Source organism: Heloderma suspectum, chromosome 2, assembly GCF_057233095.1.
Source record: "Heloderma suspectum isolate Gila_16-S chromosome 2, 16-S_ref, whole genome shotgun sequence".
Taxonomy (NCBI): Eukaryota; Metazoa; Chordata; class Lepidosauria; order Squamata; family Helodermatidae; genus Heloderma; species Heloderma suspectum.
In genome coordinates, this window is record NC_139459.1 from 123,618,831 (window position 1) to 123,631,859 (window position 13,029).

The window sequence follows — 13,029 nt, forward strand, 5'->3', positions numbered from 1 at the left end:
GCAAGCAGAGCTCTGGGGTGAGGGCAGGAGCACATCCACTGGATTCCCGGACTGAATCAGGTACCCGTACCATCCCTATCTTAGGACAATAATAAAAGGTGACTGTAGCCTGCCATTTCGTCAAACGGGTGACCGTGTTTGGCCTTGTTAAATTCTAAACCTGTCTGTGTATTCTCAGATTTGTGCATCTTTGAAAATTTCCTGTTTCTTTGTATTTCCCCCTTCTTTTGTATATGGGCTTTTGCATATATGGGCTTTGTGTATATGCACTATTGTTTTAACCTTTTTCACAATATAGCACACATTTTATATTGTTAATTACAACAGTGGGGTGCTGTTAGCTTTTCATGTGTGTGTGGTGTTGTGCAATTGTTGCTCTTCGTTTCGTTTGTTGTTCAAGTTCAATCCAGCCATATCAATTTAGCAGGGGTTTGACAGGCATTTGGGAGTTGAAAATAGCATTCCTCTATAAAGCCATGCTCCCCTCAGCACTAGTGAGCACATGTTTAAATTATGACCCCCAATCCAGCTATCTGTTGTAGCTGTCCAGGCTCCAATGTACACATGGAGCTCCCGTGCTAAAAAGAACTCCTGTATTCATTTTTCTTAATGGCAGAGATAGAAATAATTTACTGGACTCTGAAGTGGAGTATCTGTCCAAGGATCTTGATTAAGTTTTTTGTTTCCCTTTCAAGTATATTTGTTTATAAGATAAAAGAGCTCTCCAATGCCAAAAAAAACCTGTTCTGAATCAATTAAACTTCATTTACAAGGGAAGTACATAATCTCTTCTCTATATGTTAGATTTACATCTCTTGGGCATATAAATCTCTCAGTGTTGTCCATCCTGTCATATATAAATCTTGCCCATCTGTAGACAGGCAGATGTAAGCATAAATCAGCAGACATTAATCTGCAGAATTTTAATGGGCTTGCTTGCTGAATGCAGAAACATGCATTCAGAACAATTCTAAATGATAGTGTCTCCCTCAAAGAGAAAGAAAAAAGATCAAAAATTCTCTCACATAAAGCACAGTACAGATGATTATTTCTCTAGAGTGATTAGAGCAACTTTCCCCTTTCTGCTAACATGGCACTAACTCTGATCCAGCACAAATAGCTTTATAATCATACAAGTGTAATGAGCAGGAAAGTACTGTTGTAAATTCTTAACTCTTTTTCCCCAGTTCCTAATTGCAGCCACTTCTCCTCGGTCAAACTACCTATTATTTTACAAACATAGCTAGCACTTACGTCCCTTTTGTCTTTTTTACTCAAAAACAAGCACAGGAGACTCAGGCATGGGGGCATAGAAGGGCTTTAGTCTTTAGTCATGCTGTAGTCCCTTTGTCCTCCACAACTGCAATTTATGTTGCCAAAAAGTGAGCCATTGAAACAGATGTTGTTTGGGGACCTTAGCAGGAACAGAGCTATACTTTTGGTTAAGTGTGCTGAAATTGATTAGACCAGATTGCATGAAACTTTGGGACTAGTGTCCCTTTTGCTACAATTCCATAAACGTGCTGGACACTGGAAATGGTGACGAGTCTTACTCATGATAGGCACTAACGACAGTCACACTACATGTCTTTTGCAGAACTGCTGCATGTCATGCTCCTGGAGACTTGTTGCAGCTTTTCTATATTTCTCCTTGAATTGTTACAGTATAACTGCAAAGCCAGTTGTGGAAGGTCAAGGAAAATGAATGTATGTGTCATCACAGTCAATTGTACCTCTACAGAATCAAGCCTATACCTTTGGAAAGCACACATCCTAAGCAGCTTGTGTTCTTAAATTTATGCACACATACCTGAAAAAGATGGTGGAGCTTATGTAACTTTGGGCCTGTGATGGCTTCCCTTGCCTTAAATCATCAGCCACCTGTTTTGGCAACATGCCTGTGTTGTATAATAAGACAAGTTACTATTACTGTAATAAAATGCCAACTAAAACCTGTTGCATTTATTAACCGAAAGTGCTTTCACAGTGGGAAAATGATACCTGCACAATACATGTCTTAACTACAAGATAAAACATCTCCACTGATATTAAAACAGCTAAATGGAGATTTACATTAGGGTCTTTGAACTGGTTCCTCTGTGTTTAGTGTTATTTTACTGGTATGAAACCTGAAATTTTAGGCAAATACCTACCCAAGCTCCCACCTGACTCACAGCTCTGTCCAGAGGCCATAAATCTTAAGATTCCAAAATGTGAGGTCCCTGGTCAGATATCCACATCCATTCAGGGTTGGACTTGATGGCCTTGTAGGCCCCTTCCAACCCTACTATTCTATTCTATGATTTCTTCATTCTTTCACCTGTTCTGTTCCATTATTCAGAATACTTTTGGTTTTATTTAGAGCATGTTAATACTTTTATAGTACACTTCATCAAATTATGTCCTTCCTGTTGGAGGGACTCAGGCCATGAGTCACTTAACCTGAACTGGAAGGGTTAATATGTACCTGAGTCAGGTGGGAGGGGATCTCTGGCAAGTCCTTCCGCTTTTTCCTTATCTCTTCCCCCTACTCTCCTATTCTTTTTCCTACTTCCTCCTGCAAGGGATGCTGACCACGAGGCTGACCTCAGCCAACTTGCCTCGAGATGTAAGCCTATTATATCTCAAGTCTATTCTTAACCCACCACTCGAGTGTGTTTTGTCTACGCCCGTGGCTACTGATGGGGAGCTGATTCAGACTTCACTTCCTTCCTTCTCATCTGCTCAAAATATGCTGTATTCCCATTGATAATGACCACTTACTATACAACAAGCGGTCTGTCTTCTGCTTTTCATGCGTTAAGTCCTGCGTCCTTTCTGCTACCAGCACTTCCAAGTGTTTACTGTATTTTTCCATCTAGGCACACAAAAACGGATTCAACATGAGCACCCTCTGAGGATGTTCTGTGGGAGACATAATCAGCTGTGCACTCGCCAGACACAGACTCACATTGACGTCGGGCATCTGCATAAAGGCCTGTGAAAAGATTTTGCATAGCTATGCCCACAACCGTCTGCAACAGAACAGAGGTACTGGGATATATCACAAGGTCACAGTTCAAAAGATGTCTGAAAGCATTTCCCTAATGCAGGAGCAAGCAACTTCTGCAGTTCTGGGGGTCAATCTCTGCACCCCCGCTTGCCACTGAAATTGCTGCTGCTGCAGTGCCAGTTTTGCCACAGAAATGTAGCAGCGAGGCAGCGGAGAGTGGGCGGCATCTGCCTTGCTGGGAGCCTTCCAAGAATGCAGTTCTACTTCCTAACAAGGCATGCACTTCCCACGTGCCTTGCTTTGAAGGAAAAATGCCACTTTTTTGGTTGCCAGCCCCACCACCGCAACAGATTCAGAGGTGGCGGGGAGGCGAGGTGGCACAAAAACATCCAGAGATGCATGGATTGCCAACCAGTGGCCTAGCGGTAGCTGATATATTGCTTCACCCATTACACAACAGCCAGTTCCACACCAGCATTTCCCACAGTGAATACATAACATGAAGGGAAGATTGGTGTCCCTAAAGCCCTGGGACACTTGTGGTAGACACTCACTGCAGAGCTGTGACTGCCCACAGCTATCTGATGCATGTTTGCTTTCCATTTTAGATTTATTTATTTATTTATTTATTTATTTATTTATTTATTGCATTTATATCCCGCTTTTCATCTTGTAAGGAACCCAAGGCAGCTTGCATTATCTTCCTCCTCTCCATTTTATCCTTACAACAACAACAACCCTGTGAGGTAGGTTAGGTTGAGAGTCTGTGACTGGCCCAAAGTCACCCAGTGAGCTTCCATGGCCAAGTGGGGACTAGAACCCAGATCTCCTGGCTCTCAGTCCGATACTCTCACCACTACACCACACTGCCTCTTTGCACATCTTTTCTTCATCCTTTACACGTTTCTTGGAGGAAATACTGGAATAACAATGGTAGAACCAGGCTGCAGACCCAGAGCCAGCCTGTGGCATCCTTGGGCAAATGCTGGGACCCAGGGTCCTACAGGACCTGCCAGCACTGACACCTGCCAAGCGCACTGGACCAGATGGGTCTCTTTAGAAATGTTTCCCTTGCCACCTGGTGGTGAGGAGTGAACTAGGCAGCAGTGAAATAGCAAAATATCCTTTTAGTCTCTCCCTGTGCAGTGGAGGCTGGTGGCTCCAGTTTTGGAGGGGCGTGATTCCATTCTGGGTTTTAGTTAGAACCAGCCAGAACTCAAAAGGTGCTATCCAAGGTGCTGCAGCCTAGCCCCAAAATGGGTTCAATACCTTGGATAGCACCTTTAGAGTTCTGGCTGGTTCCAACTAAAACCCAGAATGGAATCACTGCCCCTCTGGAATTGGAGCCACTAACCTCCATTGTCCCATGTCCTTGACACAGCATCACTCTGGAGTCCACTGGGCTAGTGGGTGTCTCTAAGGATATCAGGCTTGCCACTCTGCACTGAGAGGCATGGCAGCCAGAGACAGCAGGGGGGGGGGGTCTTTTTATATCCTTCCCAAGGGCCTTCTCAAGGCCCTTGACATAGTATTACTACATTGGGGATGTTGGTTCCTAAATGAACAGTTCAGTTGTTCAGTGTAGCCCCAACCCCCTCTCAGCTGAGAGACACTCAACTGCAATAAGCAACCTAGAGAGTGAACTGTCTTTTATTTGCTTCCTTATACCTCTGATGTAGCCCTGAAATGTTGGGAGCATAGGGGTGGGGGGATAAAAAGATAGCTTGCTCAGTTCAGCTGTTGCTCAGTTCCCACCGCTTTTGTCCACACCTCATTGCTGCCAGAATCCTTCAGTCATCTTCATAGGCCCTGCTTCCAGTGAATGAAATTAGATGGGTGTCTACAAGAGAAAAGGCACTCCCAGTTGTGGCACCTGGGTTATGGAAAGCCCTCCCCAAGGAGGGTCACCTGGTGTTTTTATCCAGTTACCTTTTTGGTGCCAGGTGAAGAGATTTCTCTTCTTCCAGGCATTTTTGATTTTCAATATTTAATGTTGTGGGGCCTTTGCAATCTTGATCATATTGTTTATCGTTGTTGTTTTTAACCTGGTGTTTAACTTGTTTTATGGCATGAGCCGCCCTGATAACTTTTTGGTGTAGGGCAGCATATAAACATCATAAATAAATATTGCTTGAGGAACCAGGCAGGGCCCATGTGTATTGAGGGGGCACCAAGGGCACTTGGCCCAGTGCTGCCCACCCCTCCCCCTGGCCTGGAGCGGTCCCTCCCAGGCTGCCATGCCAAATATGAAGTGGTCTTTATAGGTGAGTCCAACACACTGTTTCGGATGCACCATGTTCCACTCTTCCAACTGTGTTGCTACAGAAGGGGGGGGATCACTTTTTTGAAATCATAAATGATAATCTCCCTGAGTGTAGAAAGCTTATATACCAAGAAAAAGGTTAGCCTATAGTATCAAAAGGGATGACAAAAGACAAGAAAAGCATATATACACCCAAAATGGGTCCCACCAATAATACCTGCAACATAAGGATTCATGCTTGAACCTGTGCCACAATGCAAGCAGAAAAACTGAGCCTCTCCTTTGCAATATATTTATTTATTATTAACAGATTACTTCCAAGTAATTTGGAATGTGTCCTCCCCAGAAATTGCTCAAAGGTGATCCCAAAAACTGGGTCTATCCAGGATCCAACTTTCAGGATTGTCGTTAATTTCCATCTTTATTATTTCTAATAAAGCTAACCTATATGATTGGCTAGTGGTCAATAGCAACCTCTGCAACATTAACTTACTTTGCAAGGAACTTTTTTTGCAAGGAATATGTTACTTAAACAAGTGGTTGTTTTTTTTAAATCTCCACCACCTATTTTATTTGCCAAAACTTAGGTAGCCAATCCTCAATCTTAGGACAAAACTAAATATTATCTTGGCAAATGCGTTAAGAGGAAACACAGGGTTTGGGGTACCTTATGTTTCCCCAATAATATCTCATTCTGCCCTGAGGTGATAAAGATGATTTTCTATGCTTTTAGTAATAGTGCATGAGGAGGGTGGGGGTGGGGGTTGTTTTGCCTTTCTTAATACACCCAGTTTAAAGTATATGTCTTCTTTGCTTACTGACATCTTGTCTTCAAGCAAGTTACATGGTACACACATTCCTATAAAGCGTTTTCACATCTTCCAAGCATATCCAAGAACCATCCTGTAGGCTTGCTAGCACGGTCTCTCTGGTATAATTAAGCAACTGTAATTCTTACCAAAGTCATCATCATGTCAACTGGGCTAACTTTGTTTGGGTTCATCTTATGCAACAACTTCTTGACTTGCTCAAAGGTAAGCCTTTGCACTGGATTGCTTTTTCTACACCTCCTGATCAGCTGCAAGAAGGAAAAGAATACAGGACAGCAATTCAAGGTAACATCAGTCTGCCTCTGCCTCATCGACAGTTGCCAGAGCAGGTCCAACACTTCATCGAGGCCAGGTGTGCTTTTAACCTGGAGGCACCTGGAGGCACTACATATTTGACCAGCTCAGGGATCTGATCTATGCTGTTCGAAATCATGTTGTGATTCCCCCTGCAGCCACCAGCACCTCCCCGCAAAAGGCTTCAGAGAGCCCTCCTAAATCATGTGGGATGGGGCATTGGGGTACTGGGCAATGGGAGACTCGCCCCACATTTTGACATGACGTTTCAGGCTGGAATCCTCTGTATATTTGCACCAGAGCAAGTCCCACTGAATCCAATGGGACTTGTTTCCGAAATATACACACAGAGGATCCAGCTGCCAGTGCCTTGTAGAGATGTTTGTTCTTTCTTCTATCTGCCTATAGTTCTCTGGCATTATACCTACAGGTCACCCTTTCCTATTCTTCTCCATTACTTGGAGAATTCCCCTGAGTTCTTTCAAAATGTCCATTTTGGAAAGAATACAAATTCCACAAAATAATGAGACAATGTACAATAGGTAAAAGACAACAGCTCTTGCAAGCTTTTTTTGCTACGTAATTTGGGTTAATATAGCCCAGGGGTGTTGAATCTCTTTCAGACTAAGGACTGAAGCCACTTCAGAGAGGCTCTTGGGTGCCACGTTCCAGTGGGAGGTGGGCCTGAAGGCAAAAGGGGCCAGGGCAAAGCCAAAAGGTGTGGGGTCAAATATACCAAAATACCAGCACATTTCAGTTTAAAGCCCTTAGTCCCGGTACCTACGCCTTTGGAGAGGCATTCCAACTTGATGGAAAGGAGCAAAAACTGGGAAACCACCAGTCAGTGGCCAATAGAAGGAACCATGGCCTTCTGGGGAATTCCAGAGGGCCAGATTGAGAACCCAAGTGGGCCAGATTTGGCTCTCGGGACCTCAGTTCTGCACCCCTGCTTTAGCCCATCATATCTATCCATCTTATTTCAGGTTTAAAATAAGTCATGATTTACTTTAGCACACAACAGTAACCAATTAATGTATGGTTAAATTGTCATACTATTATTCTCGAGCAAGAAATGCCCAAACATCCATGGCTTAATTCATTTGACGTCACAAAAGACATTTTCTTAATATGGGGCAAAGCAGAATTTTGACAGAATTTCTGACACTGATTAGTGCCCAAATGGGTGACCTGTGATCAAGGTCTCCTACAGGGTTTTTTTTTCTTCTTTACTAATTAGCAGGCCCACATGGGTGCTTTAAAGAATTGGAAAGTCGGGCTGGGGGAGATAATGTGTAAACTTGCCCACTCAGTCATTTTCCTGATCTAAATTACACCCCCTACTGCATTCCCGGAAGCTGCTATTAGCTCTGCGGGGGGAAATATGCAGATACAATACTGCTGAATTCTCAAAATAGTTACTTCTAGGGAAGTCTAAACAAAAATGAGGATAAGGTGGAAATGGTCGTGGTCTTGGCTGCCCTAAGTCTATTTTTCCCCAGGCTGGCAAATTAATTAGGATCAATTCTAAATGACAAGGCAATGTTTGAATTCTTCTTTTAAAGGGACAGAAATTCACTCCAGACATATATTTTGGCTTACTGACAGCTACTTTTCAAATGCCAAAGCATCACAACTATTAAATATTATTATGGATCTGACAGTTTATAACCATAGAAAGTCATAAACCTCCAGTGGCTGCATATTAAAAGCATCATTTACTTCCATCTGTTTTTGTGTGACAAGCTAAAATTTCAGTTTGTCAGAAGAATACTATTTTTAAAGGATATTAAAGCCACATGCTGTTCTGTAGTGTCTTGGATGAGGAATTGCAAACATACCTTCATTTTGCTTGTGTTTTAACAGAAAAGAAAACTTTCCCCTTCTTCAAAGGCAACATGCACTGGCACCATATTTAGTTTAGGGTTGGTGGCTTTTTTTTTTTACCAGTCCCTGTGCCTTGTTGTGTCTTTAACGGCAGCCTGACCTGCAGATATTAGCAGGAGAGTATGCTCATGGAACACTTGGCCTGCTGATTAAGGCACAAAAAGCAGGCCAAAACAATTTTTGTTTTTGTTTTTTCTGATGAACTGGCAAACTCAATACTTATGTACCTTCAGTCTTTACTTTCACAAAGAGAATTCACTCATAAAGAAGACAGAGGGGGTAAGTTAACATTGGATTTACCTCTGCGTATTCTGTAGGGCATGGACAGGCATTCTCAGATTTTTCAGATATTAATTCTGCCAAAGGGGGGCACAAAGAATATTCTGAATTTGTATCATCCTTCTGAAAACAAGAGAATGCCATTATATATGTATAACTGGGCAAATCGTGGAACAGAAAACAGCAAGAGATACATGCATTTGATTGGAAACCATCTTTCAAGCATATATTGAATGTTTTGGGACATTCATAGTGCACCAGTTTTATTATCAATAGTTTTAGCCTAGGAACATAGGAAGCTGCCTTATACTGAGTCAGACCATATAGCACAGTAGTGTTGAAACTCATTGGCAGTAGCTCTCCAGGCTTTCAAGCAAGATGCTTTCCTAAACCTAATGCCACGGATTGAACCAGGAACCTTCTGCATGCAAAAAATCTGCTCTACAACTGAGCTAGTTTACAGTAGGACAACCTTCATATTTCCCCCTTTTTGTTGGAGATGGTCTAGATCAGTACATTCTTGTCCAAGAAAGCATTCTTAGGCCATAGCTCACCTTTCATTTGAGGCAGGCTTTACAAGCCCCCAAAGTTAGTTTCTGAGCCTGGCTAGGGAGAACTTCTACAGCATTCCTAGTAATACACTGTCCTGTCTGACTTGGTCCAAGGCATCCAGAGGTGCTGAAACCAGCAAGGCACATACAACAAAGGAGGGTCAACTATGGTTCCCCATTGGGCAAATCTGTTCGCATCCAATCAGGGAGGTCAGGTGAGGTCAAGTCCCATTGCAGCAGGTCAAGTCAGGTTTGGCATGCTGAATAGCAAGGCAAGTTTAGACCACCAGGCAGGGTCTCTCAGGACCTTGGTCAGCTCCACGTTAACTAAGACTCAGTCGAGATGAGCTTCTGATTCAGCAACAGTCAAAGGCTTTCTGAAGCCTTATAGGCCAGCACCTCAAGACCTGCAGTGAGCTCCACTCCCTCAGAGAAGCAGTTTGTTTCCAAAAGGGCTAGTGCCTGATTTGTAGCCACTGGCTCCTATGGGGTGGGGGTGGTGAAGGCTATAATGGGGGAGTGTCCTCTGCTTCTGAGGAGTGAACATCCTCTAGCCTGGAAGGCCCTGGCCTAGCAGGAGCTGGGTTAATGGGGAGGTCCCCTCTGCCTCTGAGTCCTCTTCAGAGTCAGAGGATGGGTCAAGGCTGGGGAACATGACAGCGTCACTTGGCTCTGCCACAGATTTTAACTGCAGCCGCAGGTAAAGACAAAGATACTATGGCCTCTGAAGCACTGGCCCCTCTGACAAGGCAGACTTCACACTGCACATTTCAACCTTTTTATGTAACATATTCAGATCCCCCCCCCCCACACACACACACACACCCCTTTGGTCATTGCAGACCAAATTTCAGCTCTCTGGAATTTTGAGAACTTGAAAGGAGTGATGAGCAGCACCACGTGATTCAACACTCTGCAAAGATTTGGCAGAGAATCAATTCTGCTCCACCTGAAGTGGACTAGGGTGGCCCTGTGTCCTCTTTTACAGAGGACTATCCCTGTCTGAAGGACTGCCCGAGGACCATCCTCTATTTGAGAGCTGTCCTGTCTAATTCTGGTTAAATCATAAGAGCTGTTGCCCAGCAACACTTAGCGCCTGGACAGCAGGCTGAACAGTCAGGCACACAGCCAGGTCACCTGGTCATGGTATTCTGCACTATAGTGAGAAGTACTGTATTTTTATCGTGGAGGCTGGTGGCTCCAATTTCAGTGGGACTGTGAATCTGCCCTGGGTTTCAATCAGAACTCCAAAGGGGCTACCGAAGGGGCTAAACCCTTTCCCAAAATTGGTTCAGCACCTTGGATAAATCATTTAGAGTTCTGGCTGGTTCTGATTGAAACTCAGAGAGGATTTACAGCACCACTGAAATTGGAGCCACCAGCCTCCACTGATTATTTATTTAAATTATAATCATTATTTCTAAATTTGCATCTATACATATGAATTAGCATGTGCAAATTGTATGCAAATATATGTCCTCTTTTTTCGCAATTCATAAGTGGCCACCCTAGAGTGGACAGTAGAATAGATTCCTTAACTCCTGCCAAGTATGTGCTTAGTTTGTTTCTGAAAGCCAATTTTCCCTTCAGCCTGCAGTGAAAAACCTCCAGTGGTGGCTTCTGCTGATGCTGAATGAATCACACAGCCTGCTTACCCTTAGCAGAGAGCCACCAGCACAGACTAAAAAGAAAGCCACTCCCAGAAGTCCAGTAGCTGTGTAAATCATAGCAGGATTTTGTCTTGGGCTTCAATAGGAGCAAACTCAACGTTGGTTACAGAACAATCATCATTGGTCTTACCTGTGTCAGGTCACTTCTTGTTGCTACTTCTAACAAAATGATAGCGTAGCTGCAAATTGGAGACAAGTCATTGTCAGTGAAACAGCATAAAGCGGTTACGGGAATAGGAAGCAACTTTGAAAGAGATCTCCACATATAGGGGCTCTAATCCAGCTAAACTTAGTCACGACTAAGCCCCGTTTAATGAAATAGGACTTCCACTTAAGTTTTCTTGCTTCCAGTGAGACTTAGTCACTGGAACTTAGTAACTTTTAGGTGGATTGGAGCCAGTATCTTCAATGGCTGGGTTCATACAACATGCTAACCCACTATGGGTTATTGTGTTCTCTGAACGCTGCATGTTTTCTTCAGGATGGCTTGTGAGCCATGCAGTGTGGCTTATTTTTCTCAAACAAGCCACCTTGAGAACCCATGGCTTGTTGTTGGGTTGTTCAGGGTGGTTAACAAGCCACACTGCATGGTTAATGAGCAACCCTGAAGGAAACGTGCTGTGTTCAGACAACACAATAAGCCACCCTGCTGAAAATGTGCTGCATTCAGACAACACGATAACCCACGGTTCAACAACAACCCACACTGGGTGGGTTAGTGTGTTGTGTGAGCCCAGACAATGTCACAAAGGGAGATCCATTATTTCTCATACTGAATTGTGAATTTGTCTGCTCCAAACATTCTGGCATCCTTCCTCTTGCCATCTTATCAACCCATTCATTACAGGGCCCAGGCATTATAAACACATTGTTTGTTATGGCACATGGCTAGAACAATAAAGTTATCTTCATCCACAGTGAAGGCTGCATGTGTATATGCAGCACCACATAGAAGAGCCAGCTGGCAACTGGGAGGCTGAATATTGCCACCATTATACTTGGGAAGTGCAACTTTATAAGTACTCCTGTGGGAATTAGCTATTTGCATTGCTCAAAGAGGACCAAACCTTACAAGCTTTGACCCTCTAATACTGATCTTCACACATCCTAAGAGACATTTTAGACACACTAAAGCAGCACACATTAACCTGTTGGTACAGAATGGGCACCACAGAACACTGAGTAGAGTGTTAGGTTTAACCACATCCTAGGCTTATCCTCCCTAAAGTAGCCTTGGATTGTTAATGATTTGTCAATGTGAAGAAATTACTTATGTTACCTTATCTCGGTAAGTTCTGGTTTTATTGATTTTAACTGGTAATCTTTGTTTTTATGCATTTTTATTGAATATTGATTTTTATTATATCCACTTTGTGTAGTTTCTTAAAATTTTGTATGCCACCTTGAGAGTGTTTCACTCTTAAAGGTGGCCTATAAATAATTTTAGGTAGACAGACAGACAGACAGACAGAGACAGCACAGTGTCATCAAACCAGGCAATCTATTCAGAATCAACAGTATCAAAAGCCACTAAGAGGTCCCAAAGAATTAGAAGGCTTGCATTCCCTCTATCCTTTTTCCAGCATATTTCATCCATCAAGTTGACCAAGTCTGTTTTGATGCCAAATCCAGGCCTGAAATATTTCCAGATAATCAGTCTCATCCAAGAGCATCTAGACTTTGACATCCAACAGCCATTGGAGCACCTTGCCCAGAAAATTGCTATATTCAGCTGTTATGATCCATATGGTCTACAGAAGGTTGTCATACAAAAACCTCTTTCAAGACAGCCAGGATCACCCCTTCTTGCAATGAGGTGTTGATTATCTCCTGGATCTAGCTGCTCATTCATCTTCTCCTAAATTGCCAAGTTGCCCCCCACCAGGTCCTCTATGGGCTGATGTCAGTGTGGCTGATGTGGCCACACCTATTGACATTAGTAGGCCCACTGATATCATTGCCCCCTCCCCGCCCACACACACATTTTGCCTTTCTCTGTGCTGAGAGGCACAGAGTTCAGCACTGAGAAAGGGACTTGGGTGGCACTGGGTGGTATGGCTGGTCTTCCCAGTGCCAGCCAAGTCGCTGGGACTTTGCACAGTGTATGTCATCCCCACGAGGGCAGGACACACAGTGTGAAGCTACTCAGCCAGATGCTGTGCACAGCTTCCCTATGGGGGTGGTGTGCATCACGTGAAACCATTTGCTCCAGGGGGTGGGGGTTGCAGGCCAAGCCCTGCCCCCTGGAGGAATCTAAGGAGGCTCT

General features: G+C 43.7%; 1 protein-coding gene across 1 annotated transcript in view; it reads right to left on the minus strand.

Moving 5' to 3' along the window:
- The window catches only part of LOC146352685 (atrial natriuretic peptide receptor 1-like), a 93,601-nt gene that overhangs the window by 14,868 nt on the left and 65,704 nt on the right, over nucleotides 1-13,029 (minus strand). Inside the window, exons 13-17 of the mRNA XM_084829678.1 lie at nucleotides 10,894-10,942; nucleotides 8,564-8,665; nucleotides 6,214-6,333; nucleotides 2,764-2,857; nucleotides 1,811-1,898 (exon numbers count right to left, since the gene is read on the minus strand). Of these exons, the coding sequence (XP_084685804.1) occupies nucleotides 1,811-1,898; nucleotides 2,764-2,857; nucleotides 6,214-6,333; nucleotides 8,564-8,665; nucleotides 10,894-10,942 (453 nt within the window). The remainder of the gene's footprint in view (nucleotides 1-1,810; nucleotides 1,899-2,763; nucleotides 2,858-6,213; nucleotides 6,334-8,563; nucleotides 8,666-10,893; nucleotides 10,943-13,029) is intronic.